The sequence below is a fragment of the Schistocerca serialis genome, chromosome 2 (assembly GCF_023864345.2).
Source record: "Schistocerca serialis cubense isolate TAMUIC-IGC-003099 chromosome 2, iqSchSeri2.2, whole genome shotgun sequence".
In the NCBI taxonomy this organism is placed as follows: domain Eukaryota; kingdom Metazoa; phylum Arthropoda; class Insecta; order Orthoptera; family Acrididae; genus Schistocerca; species Schistocerca serialis.
The window spans coordinates 137744404-137772326 of NC_064639.1; the positions used below are offsets into that span (position 1 = coordinate 137744404).

The 27923-nt window shown below is 45.9% G+C and overlaps 1 protein-coding gene across 1 annotated transcript in view; it reads left to right on the forward strand.

The window, feature by feature from the left end:
- Positions 1–27923, forward strand: part of LOC126455786 (synaptotagmin-15-like) — a 139770-nt gene that overhangs the window by 92122 nt on the left and 19725 nt on the right. The window contains exons 6-7 of the mRNA XM_050091547.1: positions 11240–11395; positions 27052–27159. Coding sequence (XP_049947504.1) covers positions 11240–11395; positions 27052–27159 — 264 coding nt within the window. The remainder of the gene's footprint in view (positions 1–11239; positions 11396–27051; positions 27160–27923) is intronic.

Sequence of the window (27923 nt, forward strand, 5' to 3'; positions counted from 1 at the left end):
TATCACTCCAACAATACACGCCTCACACCATTGCCGGCCGGTGTGGTAGAGCGGTTCTAGGTGCTTCAGTCTGAACCGCGCGACCGCTACGGTCGCAGATTCGAATCCTGCCTCGGTCATGGATGTGTGTGATGTCCTTAGGTTAGTTAGGCTTAACTAAGTTTGGTTTAACTAGTTCTAAGTTATAGGGGACTGATAACCTCAGATGTTAAGTCCCATAGTGCTCAGAGCCATTTGAACCTCACACCATAACAGAGCCTCCCGCAGCTCGATAGTCCCCTGCTGAAATTTAGTATCCATGGATTTGAGAGGTTGTATCCATACCCGTAAACGTCCATCTGCTCGATACAATGTGAAATGAGACTCGTCCGACCATGCAACGGGTTTCCCGTCATCAACAGGCCAATGTCGGTGTTGACAGAGCCAGGCAAGGCGTAAAGCTTTGTTTCGTACAGTCATCAAGGGTACACGACTGGGTCTTCGGCTCCGAAAGCCCACATCGATGATGTTTCGCTGAATGATCCGTACGCTGACAGTTGTTGATGGCCCAGCATTGAAATCTCTAGCGATTTGTGGAAGCATACAACCTTTTAGGTGGGACAGTCACAGCTATGACACAACTGGTTTCGTGGCACTAAAAGTTACATCTTCAGGTGAACAAATGATGTTATAATCATATGTTCACCTGAAGATGTGGCTTTTAGTGTCACGAAACCGGTTGTGATCCAGTAATACAGCTGAAGCTGTTATTAATACTCAAGATGAATTTGCGGAAGAGTTGCACTTCTCTCACGTTGGACGATTCTCTTCAGTCGTCGTTGGTCCCGTTCTTGCACGATTTAATTTCGGCCGCAGCGATGTTGGAGATTTCATGCTTTACCGGATTCCAGATACTCACGGTTCACTCATGAAATTGTCGTACGTGAAAATCCACACTCCATCGCTACCTCGGAGATGCTGTGTCTCATCGCTATTGCGCCGACCATGAGGCCACGTTCAAACCTAATTAAATCTTGATAACCCTCCAATGTAGCAGCAATAGCTGATCTAACAACTGCGCCAGACACTTGTCGTCTTATATAGCCGTTGCCTACCGCAGCGCCATATACTGCCTCTTTACATACCTCTGTACTTGAATACACGTGCGTATATCAGTTTCTTTGGCTCTTAAGTGTATAAATGCTTTGTCATTTTCTGTCAGCATGTACGATAAATTATTCCATACAACGCTAGTGATGTAAGTTTATGTAAAAGGATAAAAATTGGTACAAGTTAATAATAACCACTATGTAACTGTAAACTTACTTACACGTCAAAATTATCATCTTATTCGCTTGTAATCTACACATTCGAATGTGCATCTAACGACAATGAATACTGTAATCCATACAAGCGCAACAAAATCCTGATTTCGCTTCCGTAAAACATGAATTAAGTGGTATAATGTGGGTGTAAGAGTGAAACTGTTTGCCCTCTACATACGCAACCCATCATTACAATGTTATTAGCACTGTTGGTCATTAAAACACTAGAAGGTATGCGGAGACATGAATAAACATCTAACTAATGTGATGTGCACTAGGTTCTTGGGAATGTAAATGATTAACGATTCAGTGCAGCTAGGTGTGACGACATTTACATTTTGTATAGAAAGAAAGATTACTCATTTGGTTTCTCATTCAGTAACCGTATTTGAATTTTGGTTGTGAGAAGATAATGTTATGCTTTGTGAGAGAATGATAAAAAGTCTACCAACACTTGTGGGAATTCGTCAGCGAAGGGCTCGTGATTTATGGAGGCTTCAGCTTAACGTTCTGCGATACTGCTGCTCGCATCATTCGGTATGCCATGTAAGTCTTAAGGATATGGAACCTGTGGACTGAGCAGGGCAAAGTACGCTCGGACGAGCAGGATTGAAGATTAAGTCAGGAACGTTGAGGCAGGAAATGAGCTTGTTTGTGGACAGAACGTGCGCTGTGGGACCAGTGGACGCAAGAGTGACACGACGTCGTTTTTCCATTCGCAGTTCAGTTTAAAGCACCACTACGTACGTATCGATATGTGGAGACCGCTGTGAAAGAACGTTGCCAAATTGTATTCGTCATTGTCGGTATGTTAGTATGCGATGCCGTTGGGTACGCAATACGACCACATCTAGTACGCATAGCCGACAATTTGGACAGCAGCCACTATATTTCTGACTTATCAAGGCTTTCGGATGTGCAATATCTTCGGAGCCTCCCTGATGATATGATCCAACAAAATAGCGGGAGAGCGAATGTTGCCAATGCTGTCTTGACTTACCTCGATACAGACTGTTTTTAACTGTTTTCCTGGCCATCATTCCCCAGCCACTGCAAATGATCAGCGCTGGCACAGACTTGACGTAAGATGGAATTGTGTATTCGTGTCTGTCACACAAAACAAATTAGACTCGATGGTCATCTGAATTAGAGCCATTGTCAGTGCTGGTGGTGGCAGCTTTGTGCACTAAATTTCGCACCCTATACACCCTCAAGTCATCTACGAATATAGTTACGTATTCTCCTCATTATACAGTATTCGCTATTTTCTATTCTTTATAATGTACCTGTTTTAAAGACTAGCAGTGTACACTGCGTTTCGTAATTTCTGAATAAGTCTGTTGCTTCACCACAGATAGAAGCAGTTATACTGCATCTATCCCACTAGAATTTCTATTAGGTGCTATAGCGGCCGCATGTTATTTATGCTCGGTAGACGAGAAAGACGGATGAGTATTTCTCACTTAGCCAGAACCTGTACAAACCAGCACTGACGCGAATGTGTAAGTGAGCGGGCTCAGGGTAGCGTCAGTGAGAACACACACACGCGACCTGCCTGTTCCAGAGTCCAGCTGCCCCCGACAGTAACTGCGTTACTTCGGCAAGAATAGCGCGTCCGACGTCCCGCGAAACTAAGTTAGGTGCGGCCTCCACACAGTGGGGAGCAAGTCGCCCCCCCCCCCCCCCCTCCCTTCCCTCATCACGACAGCTCGCCGCTTCGACGCCTCCTGTCCTTAGCTTTCACCAGGATTTGTCCGCTCTGCCGGAAGCCGCAGCGGTGTTCTCGAGAATCCCTGATCAGTTGCATCTACGTTTGTACCTCGCAGCTCACTTCATGGTATGCGCCGGTGGGTACTTTTTATACCATTGCCCCTCCACCCCCTCCACTTTTTCCAGTATCAACTGCGAATGGTGCATGGGAATTTTTTGTTGACAGGTGACCGTTCCGCTTTAAATTTGATCTTTGTGGACTTTTCGTGAGATCTACGTAGGCAGTGTCCAAGAGACCATTCCTCAGCAGCAGTAGGAGAAAGCGGGTAGATGCTCTGGGCACTGATCTGTCATCAGGCGAGCCAGCAGCGACGGAGATTTAACTGCGCTGAGGCATTACTGGGAGACTCACGCACAGAGTGACAATTATTGAACTATATGAAATAAAATCCTCGTAACTTCTGAACGGTTTGCGTTAGGGTGTTCAAACTGCACGCTTGGCCGTGAGGCACGATGGGAATTAGTATTATATGTATGGTTTGGTTTAGATACGAAGCCCACTTTCATTTGGATGCGTTCGTCAGTAAGCAAAATTGGCTCGTTTGGGGGACTGAGAATGCGCATTTCGCAATCAAGAAGTCTCTCCATCCGCAACGGGTGACTGTGTGGCGTGCTGTGTCCAGTCGCGGAATAATCGGTGCGATATTCCTTGGTGGCACGGTGACTACCGAACGCTGCGTGAATGTTTTGGAAGATGATTTCATCCAGATTATCCAAAGTGACCCTGATTTCGACAGGATGTGATTCATGCAAGACGGAGCTCGACCCCATCAAAGCAAGGGGTGGGGTGCGGTGGTGGTGGGGGGGGTGGGGGGAGGGACTTAGGGAGCCGCATTCTGGATCTAGGGTATACAGAGGCCACTTCCATTCGCCTCAATTGGCTGCCATGTTCTCCGGATCTGAACGCATGCGACTGCTTTCTGTGAGGCTGTATTAACGACAGTACAGCAATAACCCCAAAACCTTCGATGAGCTGAAAACAGCCACTCGGTAGATCATCGACACTTCAGCGGTCATGCAGAGTTTTGCTATTCGTCTGCTCCACTTCATCGCCAATGATGGCAGGCATATCGAACATGTCATGACCTAAATCGGAATATCTGTAGTGACGTTTACGTGTTAAATAAAGTGTTTGCGCGCGCCGTAGTTTATACTAATTTGATGTTTTTTCCATATAGTTCAATAATTATTGCCTTTTATTACCAAAGCGGTAACTGCGGTCGCACCGTCTACGACGTCAACATTAGTGCAAACATTGATCGTCGCTTACGTAGCAATAGCATCTGAATTGGCTTCCCTTACAGCTGCCCGAAACCACGAGAAAGGGGAGGTGACCAATTGCAAGCCTCAAAAACAGGTGTAATTCCAGTAGAGACTTGTGGTTTTCAAATTCATCGACTGCAAGACGTGAATTTAATCTTGATCTTTCCTATCAAAGAAAGACGGAACAGAATTCGTGACTCCTGCAGAAGAAACAATAGGTACGCATCCGACAGCATACGCTACCGATGTGTTCCAGAACGCCGAGCATGAAAGGGGTTTCTTCCGGGAATCATACCTCGGATTCTGTTGGTAATATAAGGGAACGATCGAGTGTTTGGGGTAGCCCTTGGGCTAGGGACCATTTGTATACCCAACAGAAAGGTCGTAATATTTTTACTGTCGTATAGTAAAGACTCAAAGTTTGAATGTTGCACGTTTCCCCCAGCGAATGGAGCTAATCGGCTGATTCCTTGTCATTAGATGACGTCTACGGTGCACCTTAAGAAGCTTATGGAGGCACCATTTATTTCATGGGTGGCTCCTGAGAACACCCAAAATAAGCGTTTCTTGCCATCTTTTTTGCCGTCAGTAGGAAATTCCTCGAATTTTGTCACTGTATCTAGGCATTTATCTAGAAGTGCAGTCCTCCCGTTTCCGAGAAAAACCCCAAAAATATGGTTTTTGGGTACCAAATCTGAGCCGCGGATTCCAAGAAGGCTATGCACAGCAAATGATTTTAATTTGTACAATGTAGCCAGTTCGCTTCTGACTGGGGTTCTTCGACTGACACTTCTTTTCCTGCCGTTTCGCCAGAACATCAGAAAAATCAGCAAACAATCATTATCCGATGATCCCGATACAGAAACCAACAGGAAATTCTTTTAGCGGGTGGTCACGAAAGTGTTAACAATTTTGTGTTACGATGTACTCCTAATATCCCGATGGACAACCTTGCAAAATTTCATGTCATCTTTATCTGTTTCCGGAACACAGAAGTTTGAAGTCATAAACATAAAATATGTACGTCAGACCCGGAGTGAGGTGGAAATATAGTTCATACAGCGACATTAGACGGAGAAATATGCTTCATAGTGTCTCCGTTATCTCTAGGATTGAACCTGGGTTGCCATGTTTTAGTATTGAAGCACATGCAACATTTTTATGGGTCTAGAATTATGACTGAGGTGCAATATTAGTTTTCATTTGTTTCAATTTGATGTAAGTAATCTATCAAAATTTTACTGATGAATGAATTTTTTTTCATACGAGTAACATACACTGCTGCAGCAAGAAAAAGAAAGAAACCAGCGGAAAAATGCTCCTATAGCCCACGAATATGGTGCCTGAGAAGCGGGCTCCCAGTTGTCTAATCCGACCTTCCTCAGCACCTCAAAAAATTTTCCAAAATGTATGTATTTGCATTTTTTTATGCTGTAACAGAGTGTCAATGGAAAAGAGACGGAAAAGTAATAAATAGTGACAGTCGTTGTGGTACAGAAAGAGTGAAGGAGGCAGTGGAAGTGTGAGATAAAGAGAAGGACACAGTGATAGTGGAATACAGCTGACAGCGACAAACAGTGCCAGAAGAAATGGAACGGAGACAGTAAGATTGGAAGAGGAATAAAGAGAAGGAAGAAATTGGTACTGGGCGAGAGCAAGTGACAGCGAGAGACAAAGTCTATGACAGTGACAACGAAGAAAAGAGAGGTAGTGGCAGAGAGAAGAGACAGCAGCAGTGCGAAGGGATGGATGAAATAGCAGCAGTAAGAAAGAACAAGAGTGAGACAGTAAGATTGGAAGAGGAATAAAGAGAAGGAAGAAATTGGTACTGGGCGAGAGCAAGTGACAGCGAGAGACAAAGTCTATGACAGTGACAACGAAGAAAAGAGAGGTAGTGGCAGAGAGAAGAGACAGCAGCAGTGCGAAGGGATGGATGAAATAGCAGCAGTAAGAAAGAACAAGAGTGAGACAGTGACACTGAGAGAAGACAGTAGTAGTAGGACAGAATGAAAGAGACAGTGGCTGTGAAACAGAAGATAATAACAGAGAGGCACAGGTAATGAGTTGGGCTGAATGAGGATGGGGAAGTGGGAGTTGATGGGATGACCTACTTACAGCGATGGACTAGTGTCGTGCTAAGATTATTGGGAAAATTTATAAAGATGCTGAAGACAGTGAAATGAGGCAACTGGTACCCCACATTTCAGACAGCATCTGTTAAAAAGGAGCGCCCGCATCTCGTGGTCGTGCGGTAGCGTTCTCGCTTCCCACGCCCGGGTTCCCGGGTTCGATTCCCGGCGGGGTCAGGGATTTTCTCTGCCTCGTGATGGCTGGGTGTTGTGTGATGTCCTTAGGTTAGTTAGGTTTAAGTAGTTCTAAGTTCTAGGGGACTGATGACCATAGATGTTAAGTCCCATAGTGCTCAGAGCCATTTGAACTTTAAAAAGGAGCATTTTCGCCTCTTTTCTGCTTCTCCTATAGGAACATTTTTCCTGTGCTTAACGTTATGACCACACTTTCCGAACTAGGGCTGGAAACAATTGGAGCGAAAACTTGACTCTTGAGACGCCCGTTTAGGAAATGCTGTTATTCTTGGCTGGAGACGAAACTATTTTACAAATTAGGATGAAAAGTGGACAATAAACGCTGATTCCAGTGTTTTCATAGGCGTACTCTCCGTGCGCATTGGTTTGCAGAAGCATGTCCCACGACATTTGCAGAAGGATGTCCTACCGTATATTAAATTGCAACGATTCTGCGTACGGGTTGTTTTTGACTACTGACTAAAGACTCGTGCAGCGTGTTAGCAAGTTGGATACCTAAGTGCACACTGTACCTGCACGAGCAGGCCCCTAATGTTGAGACTAAAAATCGAAGAAGCAATGACGGAAATAAAAGAAATATTTCAGAATGGGATTAAAATTCAGGATGAAACACTACTAAGATTCGCTGAGGACATTCCTATCTTCAGTGAGGAGGAAGTGCAGGATTTATGATCAAGGGATCGAAACGTCGAATGAGTGCAGGAAATGGACTGAGGGAAGACCGAAGAAAGGCGAAAGTAATAAGGAGTAGCAGGAATGATACCTGCGATAAAACTGATGACCGCGAGATAGACGAAAGTATTCAGGTACCTTGGAAGCATAGCAACACATGGAGGATGAAGTAGGTCATAAAACGGTGACTAACATTTGCAAGAGCAAGCTTCTGGTATCAAATACAGAAATTCATTTGAGTAAGATACTTCTGAGAATGTACGTTTAGAGCATAACATAATTTGCTAGTGAATTATGGAATATTGCAAACCGGAAAAGAAAAGAATTGAATTGTTTGAGATTGGGTGCTATGATTAAAATTACCTTGACAGGTAAGATAAGAAACGAGAGCTTCTCCGATGGATCGTATAGGAGAGGAAGACATTAACAATAAGAAGGGGTAGTATATATGACACGTGTCAGCACCTCAAGAAATAGCTTCCTTGAGAGAGCTGTAGAGGAAAAAAAGTATGGGGTAAGACAGAGATCGGAAATTATTCAACAAACAACTAAGTACAATGGTTGCAAGTGCTCCTCCTCGATGGACAACGGCCCCCTTGTAGTGTGTGCCAGTGAATTTGGATGAACATCTCAGCGACGGTTCCCAAGTTGCTAAATGAACCTTTAACGAAATGCGCCGCTTTTCTTTGGATGTTCCTTATTTCTTATATAAATCCTGGCTGGTTAATGTCTAAAGTGACATGCAACGCATTATCACTTGCAGAGTAATGCCATTGCATCTGGCTAAACAGTACTCACACTAAAATAATTGACACACACAGGTCAGTCAAGCAATGCACCTCGTTACGGGGTGTATTAATCCCACAAACACGTACTGGCTACCGGTCCTTAGTAACATTCCACCACCATCCACGAGAAGATCACAGTCATTGCTGAACGTATGTACAAGCATAAAAAACAACCCAGATTCATTCAGAAATCTGATCATTAGAATCCCACCGACTGCAGGGAAGAAAACCATCATGGCTCACAGCAATGAGCCTGGAGGACAGTAACGTTAACATTTAAGAAGCCTAGAACGATCACCGTCACGAGTAATTTTCCCTGACGCACTACAACCCCATAGGGTCTCCCAGGAAGTGACAAGCAGATTTTCCTCTGCTCTGACGAAAATGGTGCGTACTGAATCGGATCAGAACTGACGGTGACAGATTTGTAACATACCCACACCAATGGGGAAGAAAGTGCTCCCCTGAGTGTGACAGTGGCGAAGAGCAACAAGCAGTACACGACGTAACATTTGAATGTTCCCTCAGAGCATTCAAAGGGACCACTGAAGATCTATACTATTGCTAGCAAATCCCGCAGTCCCTGTCGTTCCATAACAGTACTAGAGGCCGAAAACGCTTCGTAGCAAATATTGCCATGAATATTTTCAGTTTTCTGTGTCCAAGCTCCCCAGACGAACTACACCAGAATGCGAAGTTGGCCCTGCCTTGCCTCTTCCCAAGTACGCGACACAATATTCGCCGGTGACCATTATCCAGGCAGATATTCACCTCGCGTCCGAAGGAGCTGGGTACCCACACTCCCACTTCATCCGAAGAGTGACCAATACGTAGCTTACCAGTATCTTCAGATTAAAGACTAGTAACCTCACCCATCACAAAACGATAAGTGAATTATTACACCGTACCACGAATGAGTTACGAAATTTGGTCACAATTGATATTCATACAGGTATCGACGGAAAATGCGAGATTATAACTTTGGCGACCGATGGATGGATATGTGCTGCTACAGCGCAGTTTTGCCACGCAGCTGGCAAGGATAGTACACAGGAAACATTCCGATAGCAGGGCATAACGTCTCCGCGAACTTCATTCCTTGTACTCAGTTCAAATGGTTCAAATGGCTCTGAGCACTATGGGACTTAACATCTGTGGTCATCAGTCCCCTAGAACTTAGAACTACTTAAACCTAACTAACCTAAGGACAGCACAAACACCCATGCCCGAGGCAGGATTCGAACCTGCGACCGGAGCAGTCGCGCGGTTCCGGACTGCGCGCCTAGAACCGCTAGACCACCGCGGCCGGCGTGTGTACTCAGTTGGACAGTAACTATACCTAGCAATCAGGTGCGTAAATAACTTACGCAGATGTCAAAGTTTGAGAGAGGGGCTGTAGTTGGACTCAAACAAGCCACCTGGAGTAATGGGTATCTAGAGCCTGTTGTATATCATGCACTTTAAGAGGGCCAGCTGTGTCTCGCATGACCGCTGTCTCCTAAAACCGTGGTGGTTTCTGCATATGAGCTTCTCAGAGTCTAGAAAGGTCATTATGTCTGAACACAAAATATGTTCCACGATTCTACAACAGATCGATGTTAGTGCAATTGGGCGGTAATTATGTGCATCCAATTTCCTACCCTTTTTATAGATGGCTATCACCTGAGCCTTCTTCCAGTCCCGTGGAACTTTCCGCTGTTCCAACGATCTCTGATAGATGATGGATAAGAACGGTGCTATATTTGTAGCATAGTCAACATAAAATCTTGCGGGAATACCGTCTAGGCCAGATGCCTTCCTGGCGTCCAAGGATCGTAACTGTTTTACAATCCCAGATACACTAAATACTATGTCAGCCATCCTTGCGTTAGTTCGATAATTGAAAGGGGGAATGGTGTTGCAGTCCTCTACCGTAAACGAGTTTTTGAAAGCTAGGTTTCGAATTTCGGCCTTCTGCTTATTATTATCCGTTACGTTACCAGTTCTGTCAGCAAGAAAAGATAGTGAATTATTTGTATTGTTAATAGATTTTACGTACGACCAAAATTTTTTGTGGCTATTTTTAGAATCTGGAAGATAAAATATTGCTTTCAAATTCGCTAAAAGAATCTTTCGTAGACATTCTGAGAGCTCCTTTCACTTCGCCTATTTTCTGTTTTTACAATGATTTGTTCATCTGTGAATGTACAGGGTTATTACAAATGATTGAAGCAATTTCACAGCTCTACAATAACTTCTTTATTTGAGATATTTTCACAATGCTTTGCACACACATACAAAAACTCAAAAAGTTTTTTTACGCATTCACAAATGTTCGATATGTGCCCCTTTAGTGATTCGGCAGACATCAAGCCGATAATCAAGTTCCACCCACACTCGGCGCAGCATGTCCCCATCAATGAGTTCGAAAGCATTGTTGATGCGAGCTCGCAGTTCTGGCACGTTTCTTGGTAGAGGAGGTTTAAACACTGAATCTTTCACATCACTGTGCGTGAAACTTGCCCGCACGCGTTCAACGGTTTCTTCGCTCACTGCAGGCCGACCCGTTGATTTCCCCTTACAGAGGCATCCAGAAGCTTTAAACTGCGCATACCATCGCCGAATGGAGTTAGCAGTTGGTGGATCTTTGTTGAACTTCGTCCTGAAGTGTCGTTGCACTGTTATGACTGACTGATGTGAGTGCATTTCAAGCACGACATGCGCTTTCTCGGCTCCTGTCGCCATTTTGTCTCACTGCGCTCTCGAGCGCTCTGGCGGCAGAAACCTGAAGTGCGGCTTCAGCCGAACAAAACTTTAAGAGTTTTTCTACCTATCTGTAGTGTGTCGTGACCATATGTCAATGAATGGAGCTACAGTGAATTTATGAAATCGCTTCAATCATTTGTAATAGCCCTGTACATCACATCTATCGATTTCCATCCCATTTGGATAGTTCCTTCGCGCTGTATCATTTTTATTAATATTGGTTTTTTTTTTTTTTTTTTTTTTTTTTTTTTTTTTTTTTTTTTTTTTTTTAAGAGTGGTTAATGAGTCTTAAACACTATAGCAGGCTACAGTGTTCTTCACGATTGCCACTCGACTGGCCAGCTAATCGTGAGTCATGTGGGCGTGTCCGCAGGTGCCGTCCAAGAACGTGTCCGACCACATCCTGAAGCTGACCGTGTTGGACGCGGGCCGCGCCAAGCGCCGCAACGTGATCGGCCACGTGTCGCTGCCCCTGCGCGAGCTGGGCACTGGCGGCGAGCAGCGCCTCTTCAACATGGACCTCGAGAAGGTGCGTCTCGCCGACCATTCACACGGCGACCACTGAGTTCCGTTACAGCTTACCGACTGCACTGCGGTCTGCACCAGCACAATGTGGCATCGACCCAACAACAAACGCTTGGTGAAACACATCCTACCTACCGATTTCCTACCGTTTCTCCCCTGCTCTGATGCCAAATACACTGGCGTCCAAAATTAAAGCAACAAACCGAAATGTCACATGATTGCGTTTGTTTTGCCACAAAACAGTATAAACAGATCATAGCTGTATATAAACAGTATATACACTAAAGCAATTAAAATTGCTACACCAAGAAGAAATGCAGATGATGAACGGGGATTCACTGGAAAAATGTGTTATACTAGAACTGACATTTTCACGCAATTTGGGTGCATAGATCCTGAGAAATCAGTACCCAGAACAACCACCTCTGGCCGCAATAACGGCCTTGATACGCCTGGGTATTGAGTCAAACAGAGCTTGGGTGGCGAGTACAGGTACAGCTGCCCATGCAGCTTTAACGCGATACCACAGTTCATCAAGAGTAGTGACTGGCGTACTGTGACGAGCCAGTTGCTCGGCCACCATTGACCAGACGTTTTCAATTGGTGAGAGATCTGGAGAATATGCTGGCCAGGGCAGCAGTGGAACATTTTCTGTATCCAGAAAGGCCCGTACAGGACCTGCAACATGCGGTCGCGCGTTATCCTGCTAAAACGTAGGGTTTCCCAGGGGTCGAATGAATGGTACGGCCACGGGTCGTTACGCATCTGAAATGTAACGTCTACTGTTCAAAGTGCCGTCAATGCGAACAAGAGCTGACCAAGACGTGTAACCAATGGCACCCCATACCATCACGCCAGGTGATAAGCCAGTATGGCGACGTCGAATACACGCTTCCAATGTGCGTTCACCGCGATGTTGCCAAACACGGATGCGACCATCATGATGCTGTAAACAGAACTTGGATTCATCCGAAAAAATGACGTTTTGCCATTCGTGCACCCAGGTTCTTCTTTGAATACATCATCGGAGGCGCTCCTATCTGTGATGCAGCGTCAAGCGTAACCGCAGCCATGGTCTCCTAGCTGATAGTTCATGCTGCTGCAAACGTCGTCGAACTGTTCGTGCAGATGGTTATTGTATTGCAAACGTCCCTATCTGCTGACTCAAGGATAGAGACGTGGCTGCACGATCCGTTACAGACATGCGAATAAGATGCCTGTCATCTCGACTACTAGTGACAAGAGGCCGTTGGGATCCAGCACGGCTTTCCGTATTTCCATCCTGAACCCATCGATTCAATATTCTGCTAACAGTCATTGAATCTCGACTAACGCGAGCAGCAATGTCGCGATACGATAAACCGCAATCGCGATAGGCTACAATCCGATCTTTATCAAAGTCGGAAACGTGATGGTACGCATTTCTCCTCCTTACACATCACAACACCGTTTCACTAGCCAACGCCGGTCAACTGCTGATTGTGTTTGAGATAGCGGTTGGAAACTTTCCTCGTGTCAGCACGTTGTATGAGGTGCATTCATGTTCTAAGGCCTCCGATTTTTTTTCTCCGGACTGGAAAGAGATAGAAACATGCGCATTGTTTTAAAATGAGGCCACGTTCATTGTCAATACGTCCCAGAGATGGCAGCACCGTACGGCAGATGGAATTTTACCGCCAGCGGCGAGAATGAGAACTGTTTTAAATACTTAAAATGGCGACGTTTTCCTTACTTGAACAGCGTGCAATCATTCGTTTTCTGAATTTGCGTAGTGTGAAACCAATTGAAATTCATCGACAATTGAAGGAGACATGTGGTGATGGAGTTATGGATATGTCGAAAGTGCGTTCGTGGGTGCGACAGTTTAATGAAGGCAGAACATCATGTGACAAAAAACCGAAACAACCTTGGGCTCGCACAAGCCGGTCTGACGACATGATCGAGAAAGTGGAGAGAATTGTTTTGGGAGATCACCGAATGACTGTTGAACAGATCGCCTCCAGAATCGGCATTTCTGTGGGTTCTGTGCACACAATCCTGCATGACGACCTGAAAATGCGAAAAGTGTCATTCAGGTGGGTGCCACGAATGCTGACGGACGACCACATGACTGACCATGTGGCATGTTGTCAAGCAATGTTGACGAGCAACGACAGCATGAATGGGACTTTCTTTTCGTCGGTTGTGACAATGGATGAGATGTGGATGTCATTTTTCAATCCAGAATCAAAGCGCCAGTCAGCTCAATGGAAGCACACAGATTCACCGCCACCAAAAAAATTTCGGGTAACCGCCAGTGCTGAAAAAATGATGGTGTCCATGTTCTGGGACAGCGAGGGCGTAATCCTTATCCATTGCGTTCCAAAGGGCACTACGGCAACAAGTGCATCCTACGAAAATGTCTTGAAGAACAAATTCCTTCCTGCACTGCAACAAAAACGTCCGGGAAGGGCTGCGCGTGTACTGTTTCACCAAGACAACGCACCCGCACATCGAGCTAACGTTACGGAACAGTTTCTTTGTGATAACAACTCTGAAGTGATTCCTCATGCTCCCTACTCACCTGGCCTGGGTCCTAGTGACTTTTGGCTTTTTCCAAGAATGAAAGACACTCTCTGTGGCCGCACATTCACCAGCCGTGCTGCTATTGCCTCAGCGATTTTCCAGTGGTCAAAACAGACTCCTAAAGAAGCCTTCGCCGCTGCCATGGAATCATGGCGTCAGCGTTGTGAAAAATGTGTACGTCTGCAGGGCGATTACGTCGAGAAGTAACGCCAGTTTCATCGATTTCGGGTGAGTAGTTAATTAGAAAAAAAATCGGAGGCCATAGAACTTGAATGCACCTCGTGGGTGTCGCCAACGGCGCCAACCTTGTGTGAATGCTCTGAAAAGCTAATCATTTGCATATCACAGCATCTTCCTCCTGTCGGTTAAATTTCGTGTCTGTAGCACGTCATCTTCGTGGTGTATCAATTTTAATGGCCAATAGTGTAGAATACAGAACGTAAACAACAGTGGCATGCATAACGGTGGACGTACATTCTGGCAACTGGTTAATGCACTCAGTATGGGGTGCGACCACCTTTGGCAGCAATACAGGATCGATAGACCACGCAGCATCCTGTAAATTATATCTCATGTTGTGGCAATAAAGCCCATTCTTCCTGCAGCGCTGACTGCAGGGTGTTGGAGAGTGGTTAGTGGATGCCGACGTGATGCAACCCATGTCTCTAGTGCCTGCCGTCCGTGATCTATGGGATTCAAATTGGGAGACTGAGTAGGGCACCCCATGCGTGCAATATCTCCCATTTCCAAGAAAACATCAACTATCCATGCTCTATGGTGTCGGGCATTATCGTTCATCAATACGAAGTCTGGGCCGACAGCACTTTGCAACAACCGCATATGAGGCCCCATGATCTCGTCTCGATACCGGGCAGCAGTTAAACCTTGCCGATTCACCCGTAAAATTTCATGAAGAAGTGTCAATACAATCTCTGCCCTCAGCATTAGGGATCCTCCTTGATATCAGCCTCTTTCCACAACGTCTGGGACCCGAAATCGTGCTCCACGTTCCCTCCAAATGCGAATCCGTCGTTAGTCACTGCCGAGGCCAAATCTGGACCCAGCTGTGAAAAGAACATTGGCCCACTGTTCGACCGTCCAGGTGGCACGTTGACGGCTCCACTATAGACGTTCCCTTCTGCGAAAACGCGTCAGAGGTACACATGGAGCAGGTCTCTGACAATAAAGGCCACTCTACCGAAGCCTTCGCTGCACGGTTTGCCTCGCTGCAACACGACCAGTGGACGCTGCGAGCTCAGATGCCAGTTGCCGTGCAGTACTAAGGCAGTACCGTCGTGCCCTTACAGTCAAATAAAGGTCCTCCCTTTCTGATATTCAACGTGGTCGGCCCCGCCCTGGTCTTCGGGATACAATTTAGATCTCTATAAACTATCGCCACATGCGGAAAAGCAACAGAACGATTCACATTATGTCATCGGGCCACATCAGTTTGCCACTATCTTGCTTCCATTCTCCCCATGGCCCTCAATCGCAGACCCTGGTAGGCGTCTTCTCTGTGCCAACTGCCCTGATGTCATCGTTGGTGTGGTTGTCCGTTGACTCGAACACATCTTCCGTACAGGGCACGATCGTACGGACATCTGTTGACACTTTGTACGATTACATCGTTAGACATAGGACGGGGAAATTGTGGTTTCTCGCTTTTATTTTGGACACCTTTGTATATGTGCATAAAGTCCAAAAGAAAAGGAAAGTAATTTTGGTTTTTGTGCGATGGAGGAAGATAGAAACACCAATAATCTCCACCGATACAATCTCAAGTACCACCCTGTCGTAACAAAACAATGGCGGCCGCACTGGAGACTTACCACCCCTCTCAGCTTTGTACATATAGGCCGCACATAGGGGAGCATGCAGAACATTCCTCTAGCTGACATTAAATCTCAACATCCTCTGACTGGAACTGGGTAGCAATAATCTCTTCTATATTTATAAATTATGGACATCGCCCTGTCATAGGATCATATTTCTTATTCTGTTCTCCTGCTGAAAAGCATATATTCTAGTCAACAGCGAAAATAAATATAGGCTGCAGTATATAGCAGTAGTAGAGCGTGACTCCAGCACCAAATTCTGAATGCAGTTACTGGATTTAGAAACTTGCTGCATTTCAGGAAAGCTGGTTCAAATATTAATTCCATATTTCTTTACTAGGTTTAAGTTCCACTGCTTTCGCAATTCTACGGGTTTGTGTAATTAGTAGTGCCGTATTAATTGTTTTGTTAGTAGGCGACTGATAGCAATTCATTAGCTTCACATCTGGATAATTTGTGCAATATCATATACAAACACACTAATTAAGGAAATTAAATATTGTATACTCTAGACTAACTGAGATACGCTGGGTGCGTGACTTCAAGTGCTTAGTCTCTATGTCTGTCACAGCTCCAATGCGCTGCATTGTGAGCAGTGAGATTTCTTGCAGTGATTGACTGTTCCGTCCGTTCTTGGTAGAAAATTTTGTACATTATCAATGAAACGCGAACAACACTGGTGCAATATTCTGCAATATTCACTATTTGTTACACGAACCGGTTTTCATCATGTCAAAGATAAGTATGTGGTGCAATGAAATTTTCTTAGATCAAAGATTTTAAACTAGTGCATATCATAGAGTAGAAATATCTCTGGAGTGAGCATTGCGCCCTGCGCATGTTGTCAACATTAAACTGGAATTGTCACGTGATCTAGGGACGACGTCGATTGTTTAGCGCCAATTCGCGTCCGCCATCAGGTGACGTCACGTCTCGTCACATAACACCAAAACATTCTACAATACCTTTCGAATGGAGGTATTCGCACAGGTTGTCAACGGAACGCCACGTCATTTCATGGTACGTCAAGGTTTCTCGGGAAGAAAATTTTAACGGTAGCAGTCCGTTAACATCTTAAGTTAACCTATTTTCACCGCGCTCATTCTCCTTATAATAGTGGATTTTGTACTGTTCTATCTTCATAATCTTTATTTTATAATAGAGCTTTGTTCTAGTGACAAATTGGAGATGTTCCATGACGACTGGGATATTTTTTCCACTTTCTTACACAACCGAGGTCGTATATCTGAAGGCGAAAAGTTATTTAGGTTTTACGATAACACAACGGCGCTGACGCCCACAATGTATATGTTTAAGAACATAAGCAGACGAAGCAAATTCCACCATATGACATTTTAAGCAAAAAAGTCAGCTTTAATGAAGGAGTAAAATACAGTTGTTTATGACGTTATTAATTACGTAAGAAAAAACATAATGGATAAGTTTAACAGGCTTCATTAATTCGTTTGAAGCTTTCTTTGATGTGTATGAATGTACATATTTTCCCTAGCAAATAATTGTCGATGTTTCGAAACATTGTCTCACTTCTCAGTAATTTTTTTTTTTAATTCTTTATTCAGCATTAATATTTATACAATAGAACCCACTACCTTAGTGATTAGTGGGTCTTAACTGATCTACACACATGATGTTCAGCAGCTATTTCTGTTCATTATTATTATTATATTATGCTATGTTAATTATTGTAAGCTACAGACAGAATACTAGAAGACAATAGGCAGACTACAGCTAAATTCTACTTACTAGTTGTTAATATCTTCCTACTAGTTAATTCCTAACTGCCTGCAGCGTTACAGGTGTGTCAGCATAGATATAAACCTACTGCTTTAGGCCCTGCTCATCGAGCTAGTCCCGATGAGCGTGCCCCTGACACTGGGCTGGCCAAGACTGTTTGTCGCTGCAGGTTCCTAACTTAATATCTATATCTAAAGCTACAACTACTACTAACCTACGTCAATTCCGGTGCTTTGGTCTTCATTGGTGTACCCTGATCCTCCTAGTCCTGCACGTGGCGGATTGCAACTAAGAAGTCGACCTGTCCACGCGCAGGCGGTATAGAATGAGGGTAATTGGACACATTCGGTAAATGTCACTAATCGTGAACGACCCTCATGTATCTCTTAATGGGACACATTTGGTATATGTCTTAATCATGAAGGTCAGTCAGGTATGCCGTCAATACTTTCCGTGACACCTCGTCTGCCAATTTGTTTAAAGTGTCGAAAGTTCTTAATAGGTCATATGTGTTATTGTGTGGAAGTTGTTGTCTTAGTGTCATTGCTACATCATCGAAAAGGGGGCACTCGTAAACCACATGGTCGGGAGTGCCCTCCGAAGCACCACAGTCACACTCGGGTGTAGCCATTTTCCCAAACCGACACAAGTATGTCGGGTAGGGCCCATGACCAGTGAGAAAGTGTATTAGACCCCGCGATGGCTCAAAGTACTTCATCCCTAACCTTTCTTTTACGTCTGGAAAGAACTCAAAGGTTCTTCTGCCAGTATCTTCCGTTTCCCAAGACCGTTGCCACAGGTCCTCGCCCCTTCTACGTATTTCTCTCTTATCTATTACCAGTATTCTCATGATGTTCTCTGTTTTCGCGTTGTTCCCTTTCTTAACCCAGTACCAAGCTGCTTGTTCCCGAATTTTGATGTCTAAAGGACAGAGCCCCATTATTACTAAGAGTGCATTCCCTGGAGAAGTTCTATACGCCTCTATGGATCTTAGAAGCATGTTTCTTTGTACTCTTCTCACTGCCATGGCGGGCACCACCCTTGTGAGCCTATGTGCCCAGACTTCCGATCCGTAACCCACTACTGATGTTAATATGCTATTGTGATACAACTTGATTAGATGTGGTGGAAGATGAAATCGTTTGTGACCTATTGAGGTAAGATTGTTTAATAATTCCAATGCTTTTTGGGATACGGACTCAATGTGCTTTCCAAAGTTCCACCTTTCATCGATGATGACGCCCAGGTAGCGAGTCTCTTGTCTTATTACTGGTGAGCCTCCGATTCTAACTGTAGGGTTCCTCGCCAGCTGTCCCTTCAGTAATAAGTACGTCGATTTGGTCGGTGAGATCGTCATCTTAGTATTTGTGCACCACAGTTGTAATTTGGTCATCGCTCTGTCTATTTTTGGTTCGATGTCCTCGCGGCTTCGGCCGCCGACCAGCAAGAGGAGGTCATCCGCGTAGGCTATCACCTCTAGCACTTCTTCACTCTGTTCCAAACTGTCTAAAAGCGGTTCCATATGGATGTCCCAGAACAGGGGACCTAGTACAGAGCCCTGGGGACATCCCTTAGTTATGGATTTTCCTACTCTGCCGCTAGGGGATGATAGCCAGACCTCCCGCCCTTCACAATAGCTCCTCAGACAACCATATAGTGACCCTGGACACTCCTTCTCCCGCAAGCAGGAGAAGAGCGAAGGCCACCACAGGTTGTCAAAGGCGCCACTGATGTCAACCATGATGCCAACCACGTGCTTGTATGGGGTAGAGTCGCAGACCTCAGCCGCCAGAGCGATCGCATCAGTTGCCGATCGCCCCGGCCTGAAGCCGAACTACCTGCCACTCATCCCACACAGCACTCGGTGTGCAGTCAGTCTGTCAGCTAGCAGTTTTTCGAATAATTTCCCAAGGATATTCAATAGGCAAATCGGCCTATAAGACTTAACATCCGCTGGGTCCTTGTTGGGTCCCTTTTTGATTATGACAACGTTTGCCTCTTTCCAGATTTTCGGGAATTTTCCCTGTCTTAGGCATTCATTATACAACTGGGTTAGTGGTGCCACCAGTTGAGGTGCCAGGAACTGCACCACCTCCGCCACAATGCCGTCTGGGCCGGGGGATTTTCCTGTTTTCAGTGCTTTAATGTGGCCAGCCACCTCCTCTTCAGAGAAGGGGTAGACTGCCCTGTTGTTAGCAACTCTATCCAGATCTCGATTTCGTAACTGGGACTGTCCCTCCGTGTCGCTGGCCTCATCGTCGTCAGGGAGCAGGGACCGGAGAAGAACCTCGGCAGTCTCCTGCCAGGACTCTGTCATCCCATCCCCGCGCCTGACCGTTGATAGCATCATTGGGGACCGGATCTTTTCCCTCGCTAGTTTGTAGGGTATTCCCCATGGATCCAGAGCCAGCTGGTCCAGCACAAATCTTTCCCAACTACGTAGTCTGACTTCTTTTAGTTCTTTTTGGAATTTGTCTTTTGCCTCCCGGTATAGCTGTAACCATCGTTGTTTTTCCCACCAGACGACACTGCGCTGGTAGTGCCTCCTCAGCCTTCTGACAGACTGACACATTTCCTGAAGTTCAGCTGACCATGGTGACGGGGAGGCCGCCATGGCTTTCCTCCTGGTTGGAACAGCTGCCTTGACCGCTCTGGTTACTGCGCCTACAAGTTCTTCGGCCCGCTTGTCTATGTCCAAGTCCTGTTGTGCATCACCTTCTGGCAATGGAGGAATGTCGCACTCTCTCGCTAGTCTCTCCCAGTCAGCTCTCTTGAAATTCAGTTGCAACTCCCACCCTGCGGTCCAGTGACAACCTCCATTTCCTAAGCTGAACATTATAAGATTATGGTCGCTTGTTGTCGCGTTTTCCTTGACTTCCCAATTCTGAATGATGTTGGCAGAATTTGGTGTAACTAGCGTTACATCTATATTGGTGCCTCGCCCCCCTCCCACTGCGTAAGTGGGGACCGAATCTTTTCCCTCACTAGTTTGTAGGGTATTCCCCATGGATCCAGAGCCAGCTGGTCCAGCACAAATCTTTCCCAACTACGTAGTCTGACTTCTTTTAGTTCTTTTTGGAATTTGTCTTTTGCCTCCCGGTATAGCTGTAACCATCGTTGTTTTTCCCACCAGACGACACTGCGCTGGTAGTGCCTCCTCAGCCTTCTGACAGACTGACGCATTTCCTGAAGTTCAGCTGACCATGGTGACGGGGAGGCCGCCATGGCTTTCCTCCTGGTTGGAACAGCTGCCTTGACCGCTCTGGTTACTGCGCCTACAAGTTCTTCGGCCCGCTTGTCTATGTCCAAGTCCTGTTGTGCATCACCTTCTGGCAATGGAGGAATGTCGCACTCTCTCGCTAGTCTCTCCCAGTCAGCTCTCTTGAAATTCAGTTGCAACTCCCACCCTGCGGTCCAGTGACAACCTCCATTTCCTAAGCTGAACATTATAAGATTATGGTCGCTTGTTGTCGCGTTTTCCTTGACTTCCCAATTCTGAATGATGTTGGCAGAATTTGGTGTAACTAGCGTTACATCTATATTGGTGCCTCGCCCCCCTCCCACTACGTAAGTGGGGACCGAATCTTTTCCCTCACTAGTTTGTAGGGTATTCCCCATGGATCCAGAGCCAGCTGGTCCAGCACAAATCTTTCCCAACTACGTAGTCTGACTTCTTTTAGTTCTTTTTGGAATTTGTCTTTTGCCTCCCGGTATAGCTGTAACCATCGTTGTTTTTCCCACCAGACGACACTGCGCTGGTAGTGCCTCCTCAGCCTTCTGACAGACTGACACATTTCCTGAAGTTCAGCTGACCATGGTGACGGGGAGGCCGCCATGGCTTTCCTCCTGGTTGGAACAGCTGCCTTGACCGCTCTGGTTACTGCGCCTACAAGTTCTTCGGCCCGCTTGTCTATGTCCAAGTCCTGTTGTGCATCACCTTCTGGCAATGGAGGAATGTCGCACTCTCTCGCTAGTCTCTCCCAGTCAGCTCTCTTGAAATTCAGTTGCAACTCCCACCCTGCGGTCCAGTGACAACCTCCATTTCCTAAGCTGAACATTATAAGATTATGGTCGCTTGTTGTCGCGTTTTCCTTGACTTCCCAATTCTGAATGATGTTGGCAGAATTTGGTGTAACTAGCGTTACATCTATATTGGTGCCTCGCCCCCCTCCCGCTGCGTAAGTGGGAGGGTTGCCAGGTCTATTTGCAACCACAAGTTGTAGAGCCATAATCATTTCCTCTACTTTTTCACCATTTTCATCTCTTGTGCCACTGTACCACAGGGGGGATTTTGCATTTATATCTGCTGTTATAACCAGTTTGCGACCTCGCAACGCCGTGGCTACTCTGGTCAGGTGATCCAGATGTTGTTCGATGTTTTCCCCATATTGAAAGTACATGTTTATAAAGGTTATAATTCCCATGGGAGCCTGTACCTCCACGACGTTGCAGTGACTGGTAGAAAACTGTGCAAGTGTTGTTGCTCGTAGAGACTGGTTTGTGATGACAATTGCCGCTTTGGGGGCTTCCCCACTACTAGTTATCTGCCATGTAGCGGCTGTAAATGAGAGTTTTCCAGCTTGACAGTACGGCTCCTACTAGCAGAGTACGTCAAGCCTCTTCTCCTCCACCTCTCTTCGGAGCTCCTGCATCACAAGTCTGCTGTTATGCGTGTTCAACTGTCCAACAGTTAATTTTGTCATTATGGGAAGTAAGTGTGCATTCTATCGTCAGGCCAAGTCTTGCTCCAATCAAAAGCGATTCGACCATGAGCTAGGACTGATTGAGTGTAGATGTCATTTAAGTCAAATTTCTCCCCACGTCTGTCAAACACTTTCTTAAGTAAGTCTCGCAGGGCCCCGAAGTCGGTGGGAAGATTCACTGACTTTAATTGTATTCTATCCACAGCCTCCATTACTGAGAAGGTGACCTTTCTTCCGTCCTCGTGTCCTACCCGGACCACATGTCTTAAGGCAGTGGTCAGGATAGCCGGCTGCTCCAATCTTGCCAGTTGCATTGTGAATTCTATATTGGGATACATCCTAATCGGATCCACAGGCGGTAGACTGATTACTGGGGTATCTGCCTCAGTTGGGTTGGTGCTGGTGCTAGTAACTGTACTTTCTTGGAGAGGTTGTTTGGTTTGTACAGCTTCGTGTGTAGGGGCCAGGGAGGCCGCCACCACTACAGGATGCTTCTGCCGTTGAAGGTTGTTGTTCGGCCTTTCTCCCCGGTTTAGGGAAGGGGGAGCTGTGTTTCTGTCCGGAGAATCAGTTTGTATGCATCTGTCCACCATAAAGGGATCTGTTTGAATTTCCCTCTCAACTGTCATGATGTTTGAGGTGCCCGAAAGCGACCTTAGAAATTCCTTAAATTTATTAGCCCTCACAGCATCCCTCCTTCTTTTACTCGGGGCTTGTGTTTGAGCATCCTGTTAGCTGCGCTCTGCTCAGCCATAGTCAATTCTTGAGATCAGGCGTTGTTCAAGCATCCGGTAAGTGGGGCAGTTCCGTCCCGTGGCACCACAGGATTTCTTTCCCCGATTTTTACACGGAATGCAGACCCCTGTTGTTTTACATTCCTTGCGGTTGTGACCATTCGCACCGCACCTGGAGCAAGCCGACCCCCTGGTGCAGTGCCTCAGAATGTGGTCCAGGTCGCCACAGTTATGGCAGCGAGGTACCACAATATAGTCCCTGGTGTTAATGGCATGAAAGCCTACATATAGTCTGCCCATTGTTCTTATCCTTTTCCATAATTGCGCAGAGACCTCGGCCACGTGATGTACCACATCGCGATCTCGAGTTCCTGTTTTAAATTTAAGCTTAAAAGAGTTTTTGAATTCTTGCTCATTGATATCATCGAAATTTTGTGATCTGACTGTCTCATGTAGCTCCTCATTGGTCATAACCGTGGGTACATCGTATAATATTATTAAAGGGTTTCTTTTTCTGGGTGGTTCACATTTAACGACTGCATTTAATTTTTGATTATTTAAAAGTTTCTCTTTGTCCTCCTCACTAGCAACTTCCACAATGACAGAATTTCTACTGGGTTTGACCTTTTTGATTTTGATTTTATCCTTCACTGGGTCTATTGTTGTTGTTAGCAGCTCTTGGATTCTCTTTATGCTGGTGTCTTGGCCAGACAGAGTCCTCAAGAAGACTGCTGTGTCTGACCGTTTGGCAACTTTTTCTATAGTGACCTTTGTTGAAGTCTGTTTAGTTGGCGCCTGTGCAGCCACAGCCGCCCAAGTCTTACTAGGTTGCTTTCTTAGCCTTTCGTTTTCCTTTGTTAACTCCATTACGGGGCCTTCCAATCTTGCATGAGCTATGGCCCAGGCCGATAGCTTATTTTTAATTGTATTAAGAGCCGCTTGACTTATCTTACCGTTTTTTACATTTTGCTCTAAGAGCATGGTTATTCTTGTATGTCTCTGTACTACGCTCTCATCGTCTGTCTGTCCCATCCCGTCCTGTGGTGAGGGAGCAGACATCATAGAAGCCCGTAAAGACGCACTCGTATCACTCGCTTCAGTTTCAGCCATCATAGGTAACGAGTGATAAAAGATGTGGGAGCCCGTCTCTTGCCCCGGACCGGCTCCTCTGGCATGGGGGGGGGGGGGGGGGGGGACTACTGCAGCTCGCCCACCGACCTCGCCCCTAGGTCAAGGGCCCTTCTAAGCTGCCGGGTTCAGCGCGCCGTCGCCAGCGCACTGGTCCCCATCGATGGCCTCGTCGTCGACGATTTCACACGACGCTCCTCGGCAACTGCACCCCGCACTCCGGAGAGGCGGATGCACCCCTCGCCCTTCGCCGCCTACTTGCCCGAGCTTCCACCAGAAGGCCAAGAACCCACTCCTACTCAGGTGGTGGGTCGGTCCCCCAGTCGTTCGGCGGTCTGGACCCATCTAACCTAGCCCAGGCGATGTCACCACCTCCTGGGTTTGGCAGAACACGCCCCGGTTACCCAGGGGCGCGGCGAAGCACCCTTGCCGACTCGCGCCGTGATCCCACGCCGACAAACGAGGTCGCCGGCATGCAGAGCACCTGCTGGTCTGTGCCCTGCGAACAGAAAGGGACTGGTGTTCGGTCCCTTGACACAGCTCCCCCTGTGCCACGCACCCTTCGCTTTCGCATCGGGTTGGGTCGCAGCTCTCCCTTTTGTCGCAAGGCAGAATGCCAAGCTTAACATCTGGCACCACGGGAAGGCGGAAAGAGCCACTTGGGAAGGAGGGGCTATGAGAGACGCGTCACTTCCCCTGTGAGGATTGCCGCGGCACACCCGACTGGAAAGCGATACGCCCCAGTGCGAGCTTCCGTGCCCTACGGCGCGCCGGCAACGGGCGGGCCCGCCCCGAAACGCGCCGTCAAGCGACTGACCTCACGCCAGACTTCTCAGTAATTTACCAAACATAATAGATCAAGAACGTAGGTTGTTGTGGTGTCACCGCCAGACACCACACTTGCTAGGTGGTAGCTTTAAATCGGCCGCGGTCCATTAGTACATGTCGGACCCGCGTGTCGCCACTGTGTGATCGCAGACCGAGCGCCACCACAAGGCAGGTCTCGAGATACGGACTAGCACTCGCCCCAGTTGTACGGACGACTTTGCTAGCGACTACATTGACGAAGCCTCGCTCCTTTGCCGAGCAGATAGTTAGAATAGCCTTCAGCTAAGTCAATGGCTACGAGCTAGCAAGGCGCCATTAGTAACATTGCATGTATCTATAGAGTCTCACTTGTATCGCCACAATCTCCAGATGTACCAAAAGGATGGATTAAAGTTAAGTATTCCAGAAGCTACGTACTTTTCTTTATAGCATTCATTACGTAACCTGTTTCAGACCTCACGCCATCCTGCTTTAGCTTTGCGCGTGCCTTTCGGCTTCCTCTCATTCTGTCTAGGCTGTCTTGTCTAGACACAACAGTTATAAAGTTTGCTTCGGCCATTGACAAATTCTGTCGTTGTTAGCTCCTCAGTTCTGATACTATACTCCAACATTTTATGCATATTAGGGATGATGACTCAAAACCCCAATTTCGCCGTTCAGTACTGTGTTAAGCGACTTGACGAGATGTGATATGAAAGACATTGTACATACATGCTGACGTGAAGCTTTTGTGACGTCATGCTCGTTCATTTTGCTCTTCAAAGCTAAGAGCCCAATTTATTTCAAATATCAGATGTAAACTGCTATGGTGCCTGCAAACATCTATACTAAATCCACAGCACCTACGAAGGGAATCTGTCTTTACTAGCGATATGACAACATTCAAAATTTATAGGACAAATGTCGGACAAATCTACGGCGTCCCGAGATCACGTGACCGTTGTGGCAACGTATGTTGACAACACAAAATCAATTCTGCGCTTCTGAATGCTCACTCCAGAGATATTTCTACTCTATGGTGCATATACAGAGTATTTCCATTTACAGAGATAAAAATGCTAATGTTAGAATAGGTACAAAATAAGCCAGGTTATTCCCGTGTAAATGCCATATAAGATCATTTATCTAAGATAAAATATGTGACACATTAACAAATGCACCATAGACAAGTTACAACAGTTTTACATACAAGAACATAACTGAACAATAACCTTTGTTGGCATATTCCAAAGATGTCGCTGAACAAAATAATCGTTTCTTCAATAGACCATAAATTACAAACACTTGAGATATAATAGTGATATTAAGCTGGTGATGAGCTGTGATTATACAAGGTAAATTTTTTTTAACACAACAAGAGAAATTAGAGTAATGGAAATAAAGGAAATGGAGCATGGGAGTGGGGGCTTATTTATAATATAACCAGGATGGGATTATGAGTAATATTTGCAGTTAGAAGTGGTGAGTAAGGGAACTGTGCCTGGTCTTTCAGGCCTACGCTTGGGTTGACGGACAAGTTTTTATTAATTTCTATAATTTCAATGCAGTTTATCTTCCTTCAGTTTGGATGTGATGTAACACTTTGTGTTTCGCCTTGTAACTATGGCCTTCCTTAAGCAGGTAGTCTGCAAAACTAGAGTCTCCTTCTGTGATGTTTCTTCAAGCGGGTGTATATTGCCCTGCCACACTGACATATATAGAATTTGCCTCAGTAACAAGTAATTTTATGAAACTCCCTGGCAGATTAAAACTGTGTGCCGTACCAAGATTCGAAATCGGGACCTTTGCCTTTCGCGGGCAAGTGCTCTACCATCCTAACTATCCAAGCACGACTCATGACCCATACTCACAGATCAGTTCTGCCAGTATCTCGTCTCCTACCTTCCAAACTTCATAGAAGCTCTCCTGCGAATCATCTTTGGTAGCTGAGATTGTAGTGCACTTGCCCGTGAAAGACAAAGGTCCCGAGTTCGAGTCTCGGCCCGGCACACAGTTTTAAACTTCCAGGAAGTTTCATATCAGCGCACACTCCCCTGCAGAGTGAAAAAATTATTCTGGAAGTAATTTTGTGTATTCGTCTCTTTTCCAAAACTGTTTCCGTTTGTGCCGCAGGAGGCGCAGGAGCAGGTGTCTGAGCGCGGGGAGCTGCTGGTGTCACTTCTGTACAACGAGAACCTGCACCGGCTCGCCGTCACCGTCATAGAGGCCAGGAACCTCAAGGTGCGTGTCTTTTTTTACGTGTACGGCTGCTAACAGTTTACACATTTGAAACAGTAATACAGGCCGACTAAACAAAAATTAGTTCTCAGGATCCACGCTAGATAGAGCTGTGCGGTTTGTTGCAGCTGGTAAGTTATATCGTAAAGTTCTATTTCTTGTCTCTTTTTTTCTTTCTTTTTTTTTATTTAATCGAAACTATACACTTCCACATGTGCTCCGTTTCTTACGCGTAGAACATCTAAGAGCTACTCATTTTGTCTCCATGTCTTTGCCTGCCTCTGTTGCATTTCGTATTTGTACCATAACAGGTTACACTACAGGAAGTGGTGAACTGAACACTTTATCCTTAACATAATCCCACGGAAAAGGGCAAACGAAGTTATCTCTATGGCACATGGTGGCCACGATTTTGGGGCCGTCTGTGCCAGACTCCTGCCGGAACGCTTTCATCTAAGAACTGGCGAACAAATAACCCTCAGTGTGGCGGTGCACAATCTTACTAGAAGCCTCTATCCAAGGTTGACAGTCCCTCTAGTATAAATCGCAAAAAAGAGAGAGAAGGTCAAATAGCGATCACGTGAAATATTGATAGTAATGTGATTAGATAATATTCAGATAATAGTGATAATGCAACTTATACTAGATTCTGCACTCACAGCAATTTCTTAGCCGCTTTTGGAGCAAGTCGGAGAGGGAGAGAGCAGAGTTTTTAACTGATTTGCGTTGGTTCACGAATGTGTTCAGGAGGAATAATGTCAAATTAC